This window comes from Odocoileus virginianus, unplaced genomic scaffold (assembly GCF_023699985.2).
Source record: "Odocoileus virginianus isolate 20LAN1187 ecotype Illinois unplaced genomic scaffold, Ovbor_1.2 Unplaced_Scaffold_5, whole genome shotgun sequence".
Classification (NCBI taxonomy): Eukaryota; Metazoa; Chordata; class Mammalia; order Artiodactyla; family Cervidae; genus Odocoileus; species Odocoileus virginianus.
Genome location: NW_027224267.1, coordinates 1233088 through 1253238, shown reverse-complemented (window position 1 = coordinate 1253238; position 20151 = coordinate 1233088). Strand labels below are relative to the sequence as shown.

The window sequence follows — 20151 nt, the reverse complement described above, 5'->3', positions numbered from 1 at the left end:
CAAATCGGTTCTCTTTCTCTCTCCACCACGGACTAGGCAACGTGAGAACAATCTTTTTTCCTCCAAGGCCTGGAAACTCCCAAGGGCTAACGGAGGACGGGGAAAGCCACTTCGGAGCGGGCCTGATGCCCGCTTCCCTGCTGCTGTTAGCAGGGAGACACAGCTGAACGGAGATGCCGTCTCCCGACCTTCCCCTGGTGGGCACTGGGGTTGGCGATCATGAAACAGTCCCAGACCCCAGCCTCCGGCCAGGCCCTGGCTGGGTGGGCAGCAGGCAGGAGACAGGTGGACGGGACTCCACGGGGACGGACACCCAGAAGGTGACACAAGACGGGAAAGTCACAGGCAGGGTGGGGAGTGCTGGCCCCCACTGGACCACCCCTCTGTGCCGCCTTGGTTTCCATGCAGAGCAGTCCTCACCCTGACCTCCAAGCCTACCCTCACGTGCCTGATTCCCTTCCGAAGGGTGAGGTCCTCTCCAGGGCTCACCTAGTGATCAGGGAAGGGTCTCAGCCAGCCTGGGACTCTGTCTGACATCGTCACACCTCTGACCCCGAGTGGTGGGGGGAACGTGGGGAGCCTCAAAAGGGAGGACAGGACTTGAAGGGCTAGGGAGAGCAGCAGCAGGCCGGGCCACGGGGTCCAGGCCAGGGGAGAGGCCCACGGATCCTGGGGTCCTTCATCCTGTGAACCGCATCCTCTGCTTGTAACAGAAAATCAGTACCATCCCTTTCCTGGGCAAAAATCAGATTCCTCAATAATACAACTGGCTACAGGCATGAAAGAAAGCAAGCCAGTGAAAGTGTTGGTTGTTCAGTCGTGTCCAACTCTTTGTGACGCCATGGACTCTAGCCCACCAGACTCCTCGGTCCATGCAATTCTCCAGGCAAAATACTGGAGTGGGTTGCTGTTCCCTTCTCCAGGGAATCTTCCCAATCCAGGGATCAAACCTGGGTCTCCCGCATTGCATGCATATTTGTCACCAGCTGAGCTACCAGGGAAATGCAGACAAGTACATGCCTAGTACAGGTAACGCCTGAGGTGCCGCATAAAGGAAGAGAATGGCACTCTACCATAAAACGTGGGTTTCAATGAGACCTCTTTGGAGGGATGAGCCGTGCCAGCTGAGAACCACTGCCTTAGAGGAGGGAGATATCACACAGGTTTCTCAGCCACCTGCTTCCCTGCGGGAGAGCGGGGACTGGGTCCTATTCACCACCTCCTCTCTGCTGCCTAGCACTGTGTCCAGCACATAGTAGGTGCTCAGTTAATGTTTGGTGAAGGGATGGGTGAGTGACTGAACGATGAATTCAGCCTCAGGTGAGATGTGCTGATGGTGTCATGAGTGGGATGGGGTTGTGCCTGGCCCCTGTGAGCCCATGGAGGACCCCAGGCAGGCAGTGGGGTGTGTGCTCTGGCTCCCAGCAGCATCTCTGCCTGTCCCAGCTCCCTGCACACTTCTCCAGGGCGGGGGCCGCTCCTGTCTTCTCGGTTTCCCCCTCAGCGCCCTGCACAGCGTCTGGCACAGAGTGGGTGCTCGATAAATACCCGTTGAATTTAGTGCATCTCAATTCAACAAACATTTATTGAGCGCCCGCTGTGTTGAGTGTCACAGTCCTACCCTCCTCTGGCGTGCTACGGATGATGTCCCAGGATGCAGGCAGGCCAGCCTTGCTGTGTGCAAACCACTCTGTTCAGTAGATTGCAAATTAAACTGGGGTTGATGCACTCACGATTGGGGGCCACTTGCATTTTCTCAATGCAACTTGAGAAAAGAAGGTGGATGCCCCTCTGTTCTCAGTTTAGGGGTGCTGCTCATCCGCCCAAATTTCTCAGGAGGCTGGCAGACAGCAAGGCACGCCTGACCTAGGCAGGACCAGCAGCCTGGGTCCTCGTTGCCATTTCCATGCAGGATGGGAACAGAGCGGTATCACCAGGGCAGAGATGAAGTCACAGGTGCAGTGGTCAGACACTGTGGGCTTCCCATTTGCAGGAACCAATGTCAGAACACCAGCAGAAAGTGAAACGATGACAGAAGCATTATCACACTCATTGTGAGCCTGCATCCCTGAAGGAGGACATGCACGCACACACACACACACACACACGTACAGATGTGTGCACACACGCACACACGTACAGGCTTGCACGCACGCACACGTGTATACACACGTACAGCTGTGCACACATACATGCTCACATATACATGTGTAAACACCCATGTATACACACACGTGTACACACATACATACATATACACACATACACATACAAACAAAGACATAGGTTGTTTGTACTTCAGAGGGCTCGCCTGGTTAAAGCACGAATTCCAGCACAGACGCTGCGATTCCCGCAGGCCGGGTGCCCCTGCAGCTTGTGATGGGAACACAGCGGCAAGGAATGGGGTTGACACAGACCTCACAGGTGTGTGATTGCCCAAAACGGCTGCACAGCCTCCAGGCCTTGCAGGGTCTACTGCCCGGGAGGAACGCCTGGAGCGATCCCAAGGCACCTCGTGTGGCACGAGATAAGGAAGCGGTGCAGGCAGGTGGGCAAACACGCCCAGGTCACAGGGCAGGTCAGCGCAGCATAGGGAGGTCGCCAGGAGGCAGCCTGTTCCTGCCTGGATTTCTCCCCAGATGGAGCCCCCCCCCCCCCCCAAGCCCCAAGCCAGAGGCAGGCCACGAAGTGACTCCCCAGGGACAGCAGTTGCCTGCTCCCCGCCCCAGAGGAGAGACCAGGGGAGGCCACCAGCCCCGCAGACATGGGCCTGCCCACCACCCAGCAAGGGAAGAGCCGAGGCTGGCAAAGCCCACCTGAGGACCCCAGAGTGTCTGTTCCTGGGAGCTAGTGCTTTGGTGTCCCCAAGGGGGGCTACTGGGGCGCTGCTGGGGTGCTCTGGGGGGCTGGCGCAGTAGGAGGTCTCCACCTTCCAAACAATTGCCATTTGGAAAAGCAGAAAGGGCCACGATCAAGGCCAGTGACCCGGGGCCACGGGCAAGTCCCGAACCTCCCCGGACAGAGAGGGGCTTGGGGGTCCGGCTGCAGCTGCCAGGTCGGGATCTGCGTTTCACTGCTCCTGTGAGCAGCCCTGCACCCCTCACCCCCACCCCGCCTGCCTCGGCCTTTCCTGCCCCGGGCCGCCGACTGAACAAGTCTTGCTGAGGGTCTTTCCCGGTGTGACCTTCCCGTGGGGATGACTCTGGCTTTCGCTTGGACAGCGGCCGCCCAGGCCGGAGAGGCATGGGGCGCACGGACGCACGCCTACAGAGACGGCACAAAACGACACACGCTTGCTCTGTTTAGACGTCTTCTTTAACAAGGGGTCACCTCCACGCTTCCTGGCCCCCCACCCACGTCGGAACACACGCGCCTTCATTTGTGAGACGGTTTACAGTCGGGAGGACGAGGATGAGGATGATGGTGAGGAAAAGCGATCGTTCTCTGAGCATCTACTATGCGTTCGGCTGAGCGCTGGCGGCTCCCGGGCCCCCTCCCCGCCCCGGGTGGCTAACAACCCCTCCAGGCACACGGGTAAAACTGAGGCCCAGTACTGGCGTAATTGGCTCAAGGTCAGCGTCCAGCTGGGACTTGAACCCAGGCCTCTCTCAAGGCAAAGCCAGTGTCTTTCCTGGGCTTTCTCACACCCATCCCTGTCCCCCCCTGGCCTTCTCTACTTCCAAACTAAACCTCCAGCTTGTCCACAGAAACCCACCCACAGCTGCCGAGACCCAAAGAGTCCGTCTGTCATCTACTGCGTGCACCAGCTTGCTGCTGTTTCCTCTATAATTCACAGCCTCCGGATATGAAGAGCGTTACGGGGAGTTTTGCTCAACATCTGAAGGGCATGCCTACTGAGTGTCACGATCCCCTGGATCAGGCAGATGGGGGTCTTTATCCCACCTCGCTCCCTGAGGACATGGGGTCCCGGGTCCCGGCCCCTTGCTCAGGAGGGGCACACAATAACACGGGTCACACACCGCCCTGGACAGCGCTGCTCTTGGCCCCGAGTCTGGACTCACCGCCTGGACCACGCTCTGTCCACTCCAGAGGAAAACAGGCCCTCACTTCCAGCCTGGAAGCCCTCTCCTCCCCGAGGACCCCAGGAGCCTGAGTCAGCCTCCTCCCAGCAGTGGAGAGTTCAGCGGGGCACTGGCGCGACCTGCGGGCAGCCTGCTGGCTCGGACACCATAGAGGAGAGAAAAGTGCGTGGCTACGGGTCTGCTTCCTACCCGACTTGCCCTTTTGTCTGTAGGTTTGCTCTCGGAGTTTTTAAGGGGCAAGGCTTAGATCTGGGGGGGATCAGCTCGAGGTCATGGGCCCCTTTTCTACAAGGCCTTTCATGCCACACCGACGGCCTCTTGCTCAGAAGAACCACTCACGTGAGTAGAAGTTATCCCCTGGCACCGTCTGGGGAGGGCCTCTGTCGGTCCCGCTACTGAGGGACAAAGACTGGCTGTCTAGGTCTGGAGAGTTGGTCCTCGTGTCTGCCTCCCCCTTGAGAATCAGCCAGCTGGTCTTCTGCTGAGAAAAAAACAGAAGCTCTGTGAATTTCAACTTGACCTGCAGGGGCACTGCCCCATTTTACAGATGAGGAGACTGAGGCTGGGGAGGTCAGGGCCCCAAGTGAGGTCACATGTGGCAGGTGTCGGGTAACCCAGCCCTGGGCTCCTTCCACACTCACCCACCTTCCTTAAAGACAATCAAAGGGTCTTGGCTCTTGAGCCAGGGTGGACTCAAGATTTATTTTCCTTTCTCTTCAGTCATCTCATTGGGTAAAGAACCAAAAGTGGCTCAGACAGTAAAGAATCTGCTAGTAATGCAGGAGACCTGAGTTCAGTCCCTGGGTCTGGAAGATTCCCTGGAGAAGGGAATGGCTACTCACTCCAGTACTCTTGCCTGGACAGAGGCATGGACAGTATTCCATGGACAGAGGAGCCTGGCAGGCTACAGTTCACAGGGTCACAAAGAGTTGGACATGACTGAGCGACAAACGCTTTCACTTTCAAGTTACTCAGCAAAGAATGAGGACTTTGGTAGAAGAGGCACTACTTCCTCAGTGCGAGGAGGCTGGTGGGACCACCCCTTAAATTTGGTCCCATGTGGCCCGTGCCGGACCCCTAAGGTGCAGAACCTAAGGAGGAGCTGCGGCTTCAAGTTGGAGAAGGCCCCCCGACACGGGGCCTGCCCCTCATTACCTTCCTGTTATCTGGGTCGAAACCTCCATCCTCCCCATCGGATCGCCTCGCGGCTGGAAGGGAAAAATCGATCGGTCAAGGGAGCGCACCGTCGGTGGTGGGTTTGCACATCCTGGTTCCCACTTCACAGTCATGCTCAAAATGGAAAAAAAAGAAAAGTCGCCAGCACTTGTACTTTTGAGGACTGAGGAACCAGATCGGCTGGGGAATATCCCTGCAGGAATAGGGGCTGGGGGGGCCTTGCATGGGATTCGCTAAAACAAGAGCAGGTGTGTGAAGTGATGTCTCATTAACATTCCAGCCGACCCCTCCTCGGCCGCTTGGCATTTCGAAGATCACGCTTTCTACCTTCCAAGTTTAACTTTAAAGCAACAGAAGGGCCCCGTGGTCCAGCCCCCGGTAGGTCAGACTCTGCTGGGTTGGGCTTCACAGACTTTACTGCTCACCCCCACGTGACCCATTTCTCAGATCAGAGCACTGAGGCTCAGGGACCTGACGTGACTTTCTCGAGATCACAGATCAGTGGGCAGCAGAGGCTGACACGCAACTCGGGCGGTCTGACACCAAAGTCCTTCCTCTTGCCTGCCTCACCTCACTGCCCGCAAGACACAGAACATGGAGTGAGCAATGCCAGTGGGAGGACTCCAGGAAGAGCAATGAGGGGGTGCAACCCACGACCGGAGGTGGGCTCAATGAGAGAGCGCGCGAACGTCCGCCACTCGGCACTCTCTGGAGCTGAGTCAAGAGGTGTCTGTGTTCTCCGTTTCCCTCTTTTTTGGGGGGTGGGGATGGTCACCCAGCTGGGCTTACATTATCATCTCCAAACTAACAGGATGAAATAAACCACACGAGGGCAAGGCCGACAGTTGTCAGCATCCAATTCAGTAACGACCCATCCTGTGCATCCCGAGCTAAACCACTGACCCCATGCGCGCACGGAACCACGAAAGGAAGTGCCCAGGGTCCGTCACCACCTGCCACAGAGACGGAGGCTGGAGACCGAGCCGCCGAGACCGAGGACGCGCCCAGGGTGGGCTCCTTACCTGCAGCCTGCGGAGGGCTCAGACCTTCTAGCCTTTGGGAGCACCCTGCCTTGTGTACCACCAACGACAAGACTGACATCAGACCCGAGAGCTTGGAAACGGGGGACTGGGCTACAGGACCTTGACAAGATAAGGTCACAGTTGCAGACCGTTCTGGACACTCTGACATTTCGCTATTCCCAACAACTCGCTGTTTCTCCTTCTCCCGGGAGAGACAGCGGTTTGCAACATGAAAAGAAAGACCTCGCTCTCTCCACCGACAGACGGCAACAGGTGCTAAGCCTGCATGCGGGGCACCGTGATGGAGCGGCAGGGGACGGGCACAGAGGCGGATGCACGCCCATCAGCGTGGGCGCTCCCGCTGCCCAGACGATGGCTGTTGCTGGGCAGCAGAGCCCTGGGCGTCGGGCCATGCATCAGCCGGGAACTTGGCGGCTGGCACAGCAGCCTCAGCGACAATCCGGCCAGCGGCTACTGGGGCTCTGAGAGCTCGGCCACTGTCCAGCCCAGAGGTGGCCTCCAGGGCTGGCTCTTCTGCTCAAAGTGAGTGAGCCTCACCCCTCAGCAGCCCACAGAGGCCCCTGGCACTGCTGCAGTTGGGGTAACTTGCAAACGCACAAACAACTAAGTGGCTCCAGCCAAAGGGCTATGGAGGGTGTGAGATTCCTAAGACTTCGGAGCCCAGGGACCAGCACGCCCCCACCCCCACCTCCTGGGTCTGAGGACTCCACGCAGCCTTGGGGGTCACATGGGGGCAGAAGAGTTCTGGCTGGAGAGCCAGCTCAGGGCTCAAAGAAGCGCCCCACCTCTGATGGTGGGGGGATTCCACCAACACGCAGCACGTTTTCTCTGCAAAAGCCTCCAGTTCCAAGAGGTGTGTACGAGCTAACCAGACTCAAACAGGGGGTTTCCAGAGCCGTATAACACACGGCGGGGTCTCTCCAGAAACGGGAGATGGGCTTAAGGACACAGAGGACCCTGGCGCCTCGTGTGGTTTGCGGGCTGCTCCCTTCATGGCCCTGAGCCTCAGTTTCCTGATCTGTAAAATGGGCAAATGACACCTGCCCCACCCCCCTACGTGAAGAGGATCCCGTGAGATGAACATGGATCCTGTCACATATGAGATGCTCAGCTCACAGGTCTGAAATATTAGGAACAAATGAGAGGTGAACCATGCAGCTAATTTGTAGTAGGCCGTTTCGGGGTGTCAGGAACAGACAGATCGGTTCAGGAAAAGCAGAGAAACGGGCTTGTGTGTGTCTTTCCTGTCACACGAGGGGGGCTCTATCTGAGCCGTGGAAGGTATCTGCCATGAGCACCCTTTTCGGCTAGGCTGATCTCCTTGCCCCTGCTTACCCGGGACCTTTGCGGGAAGCGCCCTGATGAGAGGGGCGGTCTGCCCAGAGCCATCCCCTTTCCCCCATCCCAAAGCCAAAATGAGCCTCCACCCCACTATGAAGGAATCCCAGAAAAACATATGAGATGCGATTAATTTCTTAAAAGTATTAATCACTGTGTCATTTCCGACTCTTTGCAACCCCATGGACTGTAGCCCGCCAGGCTCCTCTGTCCTTGGGATTCTCCAGGCAAGGGTACTGGAGTGGGTTGCCATGCCCTCCTCCAGGAAATCTTCCCGACCCAGGGATCAAACCTGGGTCTCCTGCATTGCAGGTGGATTCTTTACCATCTGAGCTACCAGGGAAATAGTTACAGGCTGCGCAGGTGGCCCCTATGGCCTGGTGCAAGTGGGCGGCTCTGGGAGGCAAGAGGGAGCCCCTTGCTGACAGCAGGTGTGGGAGGTGGTGAGGCGCACCCCCCACCCCCCACCACCTCCCACGCACGCCACCACCTAACAGCTCCCACGCTCTGGCTGGTGAAACAGAACATCTGGTCTCGCAGCTGGACAGCTGCCTGGGAAGTCTGGAGGGAGGCATTATGTTTTCCTCTTGAATTCACTTTCCACACTGGGCCAGCTCCGCTGCACTGGGAGGAAAGTCCCCGCTCTGGGCCAGGCATCACGGGGCTGCACGAGCCCCTGGGGGCCAGAACCCCGCTCCCCAGAGCAGGAGACAGGGCTGGTGGGGGAGTCCTGTCCGCCTCACAGAGGGTCAACACTGGGCTCAACACTGCGGGTGACTCGAGGCCCTTCAAAGGACCCCAAAAAGGTCCCCGTCACAGCTGGAGGTTTAGCGGGCGGTGGGAGGCCCCCTGTGGACCCCCAGCCTGTCCAAAGCCCTCTGCCAGTCCTTATTTTCCACTCTCTTCCTTTGCTTGCTTTCTTCTTTTTCTCATTCCTTTTTAAAAAACATGGCATTAAATTGTAACCAAGCAGAGACATGATGAAGGACAGGGAAGCCTGGTGTGTTGCAGTCCATGCGGTCGAAAGAGTCAGACACAACTGAGCAACTGAACGACAAGAGATGGAACTAATGTAGTCCAAGAAAATCCTGTTGGTCCCTAATGATGTCCACTGAGAGCAGCGGGTTCAGGGGTCAGGCAGACCTGGGGGTGACTTGCCCATCAACTGGTCACGATGGCCACTTCATGGCCCTGACCTTAGCTTCCTTGTCTTGGACTGCAAGGAGATCAAATCTGTCCATCCTAAAGGAAATCAGTTCTGAATATTCATTAGAAGGACTGACGTTGATGCTGAAGCTCCAGTACATTGGCCACCTGATGCAAAGAGCTGACTCTTGGAAAAGACGCCGATGCTGGGAAAGATTGAAGGCAGGAGGAGAAAGGGGCGAGAGAGATGAGATGGTTGGATGACATCACTGACTCGATGGACATGAGTTTGGGTGGACTCCGGGAGTTGGTGATGGACAGGGAGGCCTGGCATGCTGCAGTCCATGGGGTTGCAAAGAGTCGGACATGGCTGAGCGACTGAGGAGCCACTAACCGGGCTATGTTGAGGTGGAACCCCAGCACACATGCTGCATTTGTGTCAGCTATGCAACCGCTAATCCTAACCCTGACCCCCATCCTCAGCGTCAGTGCCCCCTGCCCGCCCCTCGCCGAGTCCCCAGGCCTGGCCATCCTCATGCTGTAGGCTCATTTCCCCAAACACACAAGTGGGATGAAGGCACCAGGAAAGACTGTTGCTAAATTAAACACAACTTTTGATGACTCGGCAATAGAAAGTTAAATAGTAAATACATTAATTAAAAAGCATAAATTTTTAAAGCTCACTGAATACATCATCTTAAACTAATTGAGAGGAGGGCATGCCAACCCACTCCAGTATTGCCTGGAGAATCCCCATGGACAGAGGAGCCTGGCAAAATCAGTCCATGGGCTCACAAAGAGCTGGACACGACTGAAGTGACTTAGTGGTTTAGTTGCTAAGTCGAGTCTGACTCTGTGACCCCATGACCTGTAGCCCACCAGGCTCCTCTATTCATGGGATTTCCCAGGCAAGAAACACTGGAGTGGGCTGCCATTCGGCTTCCTACAGAGCCCTAGTGGTAAAGAGCTCGCCTGCCAATGCAGGAGATGTAGGAGACGCGGGTTCGATCCCTGGATCAGGAAGATCCCCTGGAGGAGGACGTGGCAACTCACTCCAGTATTCTTACCACTGGGATGGTCGAGTGATTAAGACATTGGACTTAAGATCCAACGGACATGTGTCTGTGTGGGTTCGAACCCTACTCCTGGGAGTAGTGACTTAGCAAACTAATTAAATGGTCCAGGAACTCAACGTCACCACCCGGAGTTTATTTCGGGCAAGTCGGGAGATTAAACTGACGGCTTCTCCAGCCTGAGCTGGGCTCCTCTCTCCCTAGAGAGATGAGTGGACGGTCAGTTTGCTGCTGAGGTGGGGAGTAGGGGCTGCACATGGACTTGAAAACACACACATGCACACACTCGCATGCTCACACACATATGCATGCTACACACAGGCATGCCCCCGCCCCCGAGGCACTTCCGGTGGATATGGTCCAGCTAGAGGGGGAAATCTTATAAAATCAAAGCATCTCAAATGCACCCCATCACACCTATCCCTCGAACCCTGAGGATTGTCCGAGGAAAGCTGGATGCGAGGACTCGCGGCCCCTGAGAGCTCCTGCCCCTCTCACGGCCCCTTCATAGTCAAGCAGAGGCTGCCTGTGCTCCTGTCCACCCCACCGCGAGGCTGAGCACTCGGCAGAGAGCACGCACTCTGTAAGGCTCATTTCATAAAGTGATCAACAAGCCCACGTTCCAGAACGTTGAAACAGCTTGGGTCATTACTCAGGGTTCAAACAGGAATTCACTTGCCTTTCGATAGAAAAGGTGTAAATATCCAGATTTAAAAAAATATATGAAGATCACCCCTGGTAAGAACAAACTGGGATTTCCCTGGCGGTCCAGTGATTATGACCTTGTGCTTCTGCAGGAGCCGTGGGTTCAATCTCTGGTTGGGGAATTTAGACCTGCAAGCTGCACGGTGCAGCCAAAAAAAAAAAAAAAAAAAAGGTAAACTGAATCTCCGTGGCATGATTCAGTTAAGGGACTCAGTGTGAGAAGTTCTCAGTCTAGGATCATCAGGCTCCATCAGACGCTAGGGAGCAATTTCATAACCTGATTTACCGCCTAGCCCCTCCTATGATCCTCTGACCCTGTATGTGTAAGTGACGTGTTACCGGCTGATCAAAGGCCAAGTCAGTCAGCTCTCCCCGCAGACGAGGACAGCCTCAAGGCTGGAGCATGGGCGCCCCGAGGGAATAACATCACTCTCTGCCTGTTCCTGCCTTCCTGTGCCTCAGTTTCCCCACGGGTGACATGGGAGGCTGGTCTGGACAACCTCTGAGGGTCCTGGGGTCCACGAGCCCCGCCCTCTCTGATCCCTCGGGAAGACCTGGGTTCCCTGCTTCTCCGATCAAGGGGAAGAGTGAAAGGCATCACCTCCTGGAGGCCCAGGAGTTCCCAGTAGTCTTTTCTTTTCTTGGGAAGAGGGAGAAATACAATAAAGCACAGGGCCTGTTGCTGTCAAGGAGAGAATTTATAAAACAGACAGACCATGGCTTGTCAGTAAGCCACAGCCAGCCAGCCAGCCAGCCAGTGCGTGCTCAGCCGTGTCTGACTCTCTGTGACCCCACGGACTGTAGCCCACCAGGCTCCTCTGTCCATGAGGATTTCCCAGGCAAGAATATTGCAGTGGGTTGCCATTTCCTCCTCCAGGGGATCTTCCCGACCCAGGGATCGAACCTGCATCTCTTGTGTCTCCTGCACTGGCAGATGGATTCTTTACCAATCGTGCCACCTGGGAAGCCCAGTAAGCCACAAAAAAACCACACTATCTTTGGCCACGCTGCGTGTCATGTAGTATCTTAGTTTCCTGACCAGGAATTGAACTCACGCCCCCCTGTATTAGAAGTGTGGAGTCTTAACCACTGGATCGCCTGGGAAGTCCAGAATACACACTTGGACGGCTTTCACCCCACAGCATCCTTCCAGTTGTCAACAGGGGTCGTGGCCGTCTTGGGGATGCCTCTGAGCAAGAACTTTAAGTATGGGAGCTCCCCTTCCCGTCTCTCAAGGGATTTAATAACAATCCCGCATCACCTGCACAGCCCTCGAGAGTTTAGAATGTGATTTCACGTTCATTACCCCACCCGGGTCCTTCCAACCAGCCTGTCCAAAAGGCAGGATGGAGGCTGATCCCTGTTCTGCAGATGAGGAAGCAGAGGCTCAAGATGGTGAAGCAACACATCCCGAATCACCAGAAATTCTCTGACGAAACAGAGGGGAGACCTGGAGCCTCCTGTCCCCTGAACACGTGACCCCTGCAGGCTCAGTGGAGTGGAGATGGCTGGCCACGTCTGGGACGGAAACCGGAGGCAGGGGCAGGGGTGGGGAGCGGTGAGAGACACCCTCGCCGGCAGACATCGCCGGCCCCTATTTGCTGAGGTTTGAAATCCCTTTAGCCAAAGGCCAAGTCGTTAATTCTACCATCAGAGATTCTCAAAACACAGGACTCATACATTCTCACGGAGGGCTAAAGGACTGATTCTGGTTTGTGCTGTTTTCCAAAGACCAGGCTGGGTCACCCTGGGGTCCAAGCACCTCCGTCCCTCACCATCTGGGCTAAAGGCAGCCTGGCTGCTCCCCTCAAAGCAGTACCCCCGAAGCCACACACGGGGACCAGCTTGCCGTTACAAGCCCTCATCTGCAGCCTGGCCCACGAGTCAGCCCTGGGTTCACACACACACAGAGGCGCTTACTTGGACACACTCTCCGCTGTAATTTACGAAGGGGCCTCCCGGGATCCCGCCAGCAAACACCACGTACCTAATGTTCAGGCTGCAGCCCCCCGCGGTTACCCTCCCCATCATCTATCAAAGCAGAGCAAGTGTAAGCATTCAGAAGCAAAGGCACTGACAGGCATGCAGGGCAAACACAGCAGCAGAGAAATCCGACTGTATGTACCATGCTGCTTGTAGATGGGGGGTTTCCTATAGATGTTATCTTTGACGCCAGTGTCTGGGAAAGGAGAAAGAAAAAAAAAAAGGAGAGAAACAGCAGGGTGAGCAAGCACTCTGTGATGGTTTCCATTCTCCCGCCATCTGTCAGCAAGCAGTCCGTCACCCAGGGTCCCCAGCAAGGATCGGGGAGCCCAGTGACGGGCACCCAGGCCCCACACACATCAGCTGCACTCAGCCCAGATGCCACCCACCGTTGTGAAGGGGGCAGAGGGATAGAATGGCTGGAGCGGGTGTCCAGAGACAACCAGGACCTGGCCGGCCTGTCTCCAGTCCACTCCCGGAAGGGCAGCCACGCCTCCCCAGTGTTTGTGGGGCTTCGGGAGAGATTCAAACATGTGCTGGTTTGGGGATGTGAACACCACCCATCTGAGAATTTTTAAAGCATCTCAGAATTGGGCGGGGGGGTTGGTGGGGGATGAAGAAGCTGGGGGAACATGCGACTCCCAAGAGGTAACGGCAGACGCCCGCCCCGACAGCTCAGGGACGGCCGTCTGCCTGGTGAGTGGCCGTGCGGCCTGGGCGCCTACCTGGGACGTGGAAATGGCGAGGAGCCTGCTGGTAGGTGGAGGGGGGAGGCTTGCTGTCTGAGAGCACAGAGAGGCTGGGAGTGCTCCGGCCACTTTCACTGCCTCCAGACGGAAGAGCGAAGACGGCAGACAGAGGCGGGAGGGGGAAGCAGAGGAGAGCATTTCAAGCGTGAGAGCTTCGGGAGCCCCATCTCCCCTGCCTCATGGGGCCTCTGCACCCTCTGCCCAGGGGAGGGAGTGTGACCCCCCGCCACCGACACCTCCAGATGGGGCCCCACGACTCGTTAATCCAACCTCAAGGGACCGCCTTCTGTGGCCCCAGGGTGGGGGAGCAGGAGCGCCCAGGGGAGGGCCCAGCCTGCTTCCAAGTTCCCGGGACAGCTGGCCGGGCCATCGACAGTGCCCCCCTTTTTTGGGAGGGGGCGTCACGGCCAGGCTGCTGCCCGAATCTAGAAAATCACAGATTCACCAAGACTCAATGCCCCCAGCTCTTCCTACGTATCCTTGTGTAAAAAGACGCTGATTTCTTGGAGGATTCACAAATCATCCATTCACAACAGGGGACTGAAGTGCCAGAATTCATCAACATCTGTCTTTTAAAAACCACTGAGGACAATTTTATCAGCTACGGGAGGAAAAGAGGCAACTGGCATTCATCAGCTGCCGTGTTCCCAACTAAAGCAGTTTTTTTTTTTTGCCAAACCAAACGGAAAGAGCCCTCTGATTTTGGCTCTGACTTTTACCGCATCTGGACCTGTCAGTTCCGTTTTTGCGGACCAGGTTGGATTATCAAGTCACAGATTTTAGACAGCCGTGGTCACCCGGTGACCCTACCCTCCCCGCCCCACACCTGCTGAAGGGATGGGGTGGTACACAGGGTGGCATGGGCACTGAACGTGGCACAAGAGGTGGACGGCTCGTTTCAGCAAGACACACAGACGCACCACTCACTCCCCGCCCCTCAGCTCAGGACACGTTCCTTGACAGCTTGGTGAAAGGAAAGGGACACCTTGACTTGAAAATACCCTGGACTGGGAGTCGCAGGACCCCAGGGTGACACGTGATGAGGCGGGGCGGGCTGACCTGGAAGTGGGCTAACGGGGGTGGGGCGGTAGATGGGCCTGGGGGGTGCTCTTGCCAGGGGGTGGTGTGTGGGGGTCCTCGGTGGTCCAAGGGGCAGGGTGAGTGCAGCAGACCACAGCCAGCTCCCCAGACTGACTGCAGCTTCCAGCAGCTTCCCGCCAGGGCACCAGTTTCACCTGTCAGCGCGGACGGAATGTCGGGTAGAGGACTGTCCCCCACCCAGGCAGGGGGCGTGAAGCCCTCTTTTCCCTTAGCACCGCCCTCCAGCACAGCTCAGAGCCTTCTGGAGCCTCAGGCTGGGCTGCACTTCCCCGTGGGTAGACCACGCCCATGGGGCGCGTGAAGGAAACCGCAGACCCGCCCTGCTGGCCGTGACTCATCACCCCCAGGGCACAGGACACGTGGAAGCCGGGGCTTCACACTCATCTGCTCGGATCAGGAGCAGCTGAGGACGGCCTGACCTGGGGCGTTGTGGCCCGTTTCTCTCTGCTTCCCCCCAGGTGGGGCAGACTCCAGCACATCATGGGACCCTGTCCTCCCCAGTCTTCAGAGCCACCGGGCGGCATCCGACTTCACAAGCAAGACTCCTGCGTGTGTGCACGTGTGCGCACGCGTGCATATGTATATGTGCATGTGTGTGTGTGTGCATGTGTGTGTGTGCGCGCGCATGTGTGTCTGAGGAGGACTATGGCTTTCATCGGGGTCAGGGGGCAGGTCACACCCACCTCACACCTGCCATCTTCACTGGTCACCAGTCTCTAAGACTAGGACCTCATCCAATCCGTCTCTGCTCACCACCCCCACTCCTACCTCGGGGGACCCCCTTTCCAAACCTCCCCACCTGTCCAGACTCTGCATGGGTCAAGGCTCAGGTGCAAACCCTTCCCAGAGGACACAGCCCAGCTGGCCATTCCCTTCTCTGGACACACGTCCGCCTGCCAGTCACTGTGTCGCTAATCCACGGTAACATGCACACTCGCATCGACCCCACATGGGGCCTCCAAGACCACTTTCCCCACGGCCACCTTCTGCAGGGCCCGGGGTCTTGGCGAGACCGAGCCCTGGGCACTTCCGTCCCCATGGGTCCCGGTGGCCAAAACCCCCACCACCAACGTCACCAGAGATGGGAGAATCCAGAGGCAAGCCCAACCGTGCGGCGACACTGAAAAGGCAGATAGTCCCTCGTGCCCAGATGCATGGCTTCTCCTGGAGGTGGGTCAGGATGCAGGTCGCTTCTGACCTCTGCTATGGACAGTCCTCAGCACCCTCAGGGAGCCGTGAGGACCTCGGGAAGGGGCCATCGCGGAGCCCGGGAAGCCCCGGCCCGTGAACAGCCGTCTCCCCTGCCTGCTGGAGTCACTGCTTTGCTGTGGAGCGGTTCCGGGCGACACGGAGGTTCGCTGTGATCCCCACGTGGTTCCACCTTACATGCAGCCGGCGTGTCGCCACCTCGGCAACACCCAAGCTGTGCTTGCACTCGGATTTCAGCAGTTTTCCCCTTGCGTCCCTTGGGTACCCCGGGACCCATCCAGGGTGCCAGGCGACACGGTCCTCACGTCCCCCAGGCCCCCCGGGGCTGTGACCGCTTCTCACTCTCGGGCACCTCGCGACCCTGGCGGTTTTGAGAAGCGCCGCGCGGGCGTCTGGCAGACTGCCGCTCAGGGAGGATTTGCCGGGTGTCTTCTCGTGATGGGATGGGGTCACAGGTTTGAGGGAAAGAGCCCAGAGGGGAGGGGCCCTCCCCCGCTGCCACCCACGTGATCTGGCGCTGCGATTGACCTTGACCCCACGGCCGAGGTCGTGCTGGCCCAGGATTCTCCACGTCTGGCTCCTCTTCCCCCAACTCTGCGCTCTTTAGGGGAAGCTGCCAGACACAGCCTCCACCTGATGGCGGGGAGGGGAGAGGGTCCCCGTGAATCACTGGGGTCTCTTCTGCCGGGAGTCAGTCTCTTCTCCCCACTGGTTTATTATTCGGTCATGCCTTTACATGGGTGTGGACGCGTGGACATTTGCACTTTGCTTTCCGATCCAGCAGCAATGCCCTTCATTCCGCTGCTCAGCAGTCCATACTCAGCCCTCAGGAGCACCCCCACTTGGCTCCATGATCTTCTCAAGGGGACCAGAGGTGAGGCCAGCCCCCAGGCCCTGTGGGGCTCCCATGGGACACCACGATGCAGGCGGGTTCCACCTGCCCAGCCTGCTGCCTCAGGCCACCTGGGCTGATCACAGCCACGAGGCAGACGGCTCCAGAAGCGGGTGAGATGAGGAGGTGCTGACAGGCACAGCCATCAGGTGGTCAAGGGGGCTCCGACCAGAGGCTCCACCTCTGCAGCCCCCCTCTCCCCCTCACACTGAGGTGGGGGGCTCACGGGTCACCTCCCCCTACTGCCCAGCAGCATGGTTCTGCCAGCATCACCTCTCCTGCACTCACCGGCTGGTCCCTGTGGCCTGCTCCGTAACAGGAGAGAGGTCAGGCTTAAACCTCACACTGTCCCGGGAGACACACCAGGGACTGAAATTCATACTAAAGTGTAAATGACTGCCACGGGCACCTATGCTGCACACAGGTCTTGGCAGGAGGGTGGCCCGAGGAGCCAGGACATGGTGGGAAGGTGTGTCTGGGAATGGAGGGGTGAGGTGGGGACAGAGGGGCATGTGGCCAGGTCAGGGCAAGTGCTGGTCCCTCCTGGGTGAGTCCTCCACCCGTAGCATCATCTGGAGGGAAAATCTCCAGCAGGGCAGCCAAGAAAGCTGAGCTGCTGGGAGGAGCGATGAGAGAAGGCTTTCCTGGCGTGCGGGTGGACACCAGGCCCCATGACCAGCTGAGAGGAAGGCAGGTGGCCCTTGGCACGGCTGGCCACAGAGCGCCACAGGCTGCAATGCACCAGAGCCCACGGGCCTTGGGGAGAGGGAGTGGTTCCACAGCCTGCAGGTGGACGCACCTGGTGAGCGAGGGCCCGCCCTTGGGTCCAGCCCAGCTAGCTGTCCCTGCGCCTCCATCTCCCCAGGGGAGAGTCTGGGAAGGGAGCTGGGGCTCCTGAGGTCATGGGTGGCCCTGGAAGTCGGCAGCGAGCAGACCTGGGGGTGCCAAGCACCCCCCACATCCTCCATGAGAGAGGAGGGTGGGGGCTCTGCCTGATTCCTGGACAAAGAGAACTGGGGAAAGAGCAGGCAGAAGGGAAGCAGGGTGGCCCACCGTGGAGTCAGCCCTCCTGGAACAGACTGCAGGGCACCGTGCCCCCCCCCCCTGACCTCAGGGGCACCCTTCGAGGGGCTGTGGCACAGTCTCTGAGCCACGTTTGGGTGGGGAGTGGAAGGGCAGTCACCGGGGCCGCCTGGACGGATGTGGACAAAGCCGTTTCCTGGGCAGTCAGCCCAGCTCCCAGGGTGGGGCAGTTTGCCCGGCCTCGCCTCTGGGCTGCACCTCTGCCAGGGACCCCAAAGCAGGGCCACATTGGGCGGGAGGAAAGCCGTGTGCTCAGCCTTCTGACCTTCGAAACAAGAATGGGCGCCTGCTTGGGTGACCTGAGGGGACGTGTCTAAATGTCAAGCTCCCTCTGACTTGCACTGAGTCTTCTGTCTGCCTCTGGGTGAGGCCACACCCATCACAGGACACCCTTGTCTACACAGATGCGTGTGAGCCGCGCTGCTCTCCTGCTCACAAGATCTGGGGGCTTTGCTCCTTCTCAGAAAAGCCAGGATGTCGAAAAAAAGTCCATGAGCTGCAGGGCCAGGCCAACAGAGAGGAGCAGATGGCACCCCACTGACCAGGGGGCTCTCTTCTCCATTAGACTAACGGGGTCACTCAGATGGGTGATGATGATGCACGTGAGAACCGTCCAAGTTCCAAGGAGCCGGGATGGGTGACCATCAGTGATGCATTAATCCCACTGGGTTGGCCTCTCCAGGTCTCTTGGGGTCAGAAAGTTCTCCTGAAACATTCTGCACTCAGCAGCCATGAGGAACGGGGACCCTAACTCACTCCGGGGGAACCAACAGACCACCGCTGCTCCCCTTGTGCTCTGGGAGTCTTTCCAGGGTGTATCAGTCAGCTAGGGCTGCGTAACAAAGCACCTCGGTTGCCTGGCTTGCATAGCAGACATTCGTTTCTCCCAGGAACGGAGGCCGGGAGTCCCAGATCAAGGTCTGGCAGGGCTGGGTCTCAGGTGCAGCCTCTCTCATCGGCAGAAGACACTGCTCTGGCCTCACATGGCCTTTCCTCTGAGCACATGCAGAGAGACTGTCTGTTCCTCCTCCAAAAAGGCCACCCACCCTATCGGATTAGGGCCCCACCTTTATGACTTCACGCAACCCTAATAACCTCCTAAAGACGCTTTCTCCAAACGTAGGCTCACGGGGGCTTAGGACGTCAGCAAATGAATCCGAGGGCACGATTCAGTCCATAACACAGGAACTGGCCCTTTTCCTGGACTGATTCACATACATGTGCCCAGGCAGGGGTGGGGCAGACGGGCAGGTCTGCGCCCTGGGAGGAGCTGCAGCCACGGGCGGTGCCCGGCCACCATGAACTGAAGCCACAGACATTTTCCGATAACTGTGGTGAGCAGTCCCCCACGCCCGCCGAGCCGAGGGGGAAATAACACAGGATGACTTAGGTAGAGGCTCCGGAGCCAGCCCAAGGTGGGCGCTGGGTAGGTCCTAGAACCCTCCCCCTGCCTTGCCACTCGTGATTCTGAATGACAACCTGCCTCCTGGGAACACGGACACACCAACAGAGCTAGACACACAAGACACAGCGGGGAGCACGGGCGTGAGACGGGGGCTCGGGGAAGCCATGCGGCAGCGGACACAGGACAGCGAGACACGGACGCTCTGCGGGCGGCCGGGGCACAGCCCGCAGCCTCGCGCACCTTACCTCGGAAGTACGGGATGTAATGATGTCTGAACACGGAAGAAGGGCTTGGGTGTTGGGACAGGGACAGGCAGCTACTGGTACCGACGCTCGCAGTACCAGCTGCAGGCGACAGAGAGCAAGTCAGAGTCAGCCCGCCCGGCCACATGGCCGCAGAAGAGCCCCAGGCCCCGCTCTGCCGTCTCGACCCAAGAACACACACCTTTCTGAGGCCCCTCGAGGGGGTGGGCTGCCCAGCATGCTCGGGGCGCCTCTGCTCCGGGCTCGGAGGGTGGAAGGCCTGCCCGCTGGGGTCAGGGTGCCCAGGCCCGCCGCAGGCCTGCTGGGTGGGAGCGGCGGGCCCCCGGGTCCTGCCCACTGCTCCAGGAAGGGGTTTTCTTGGGATCTGGGACCCGGGCGGAGGGCAGTTAGCCAGACCGGGGAGGGGTCGGTCACCGGATAGGCACCAGGCCTCACCCAGGAGAGGGTCAGGCCTTGACCCTGGGGTGGCCATCCAGCCAAGCACCAGCTGGCCAGCCCAGGTGACCCAAATACAGCGGTCAGGGGTCCACAGAGAGGTCCTCAGAGAGGCTGACGGCCCTTCTCCCTGACCTACCCGCCTGCCTGGTCACTCACTCCCTCTCTCATTCCCTCACTCATTCACTCACCCACTCACTCATGTATTCATTCATTCACCCACTCATTTATTCACTCACTCACTTATTCATTTACTCACTCATCTATTCATTCATTCACCCACTCTTTCATTCATTCACCTACTCATTCATTCATTCACTGAGTCAGTCACTCATCATTCGTTCTCTCACTCATTCATTCACTCACCCACTCATTCATTCACTCACTCATTCATATATTCATCCATTTACACACTCATTCATTCATTCACCCACTCTTTCACGCATTCACTTACTCATTCATTCACTGAGTCAGTCACTCATCACTCACTCACTCACTCATGGACTT

General features: G+C 58.0%; 1 protein-coding gene across 23 annotated transcripts in view; it reads right to left on the bottom strand.

Annotated features, from left to right (window-relative positions):
• Positions 1-20151, bottom strand: part of ABLIM2 (actin binding LIM protein family member 2) — a 160021-nt gene that overhangs the window by 30005 nt on the left and 109865 nt on the right. For 6 of the 23 annotated variants that reach the window (XM_070462467.1, XM_020894509.2, XM_070462468.1 and 3 more), the window contains 6 exons: positions 19192-19290; positions 13233-13334; positions 12650-12703; positions 6242-6361; positions 5199-5251; positions 4383-4524 (listed from right to left, as the gene is read on the bottom strand). In XM_070462467.1, coding sequence (XP_070318568.1) covers positions 4383-4524; positions 5199-5251; positions 6242-6361; positions 12650-12703; positions 13233-13334; positions 19192-19290 — 570 coding nt within the window. Of the gene's footprint in view, positions 1-3297; positions 4525-5198; positions 5252-6241; positions 6362-12649; positions 12704-13232; positions 13335-19191; positions 19291-20151 lie in introns of those variants that run through there. The other 17 variants (XM_070462474.1, XM_070462477.1, XM_070462472.1 and 14 more) reach the window with 9 other exon arrangements.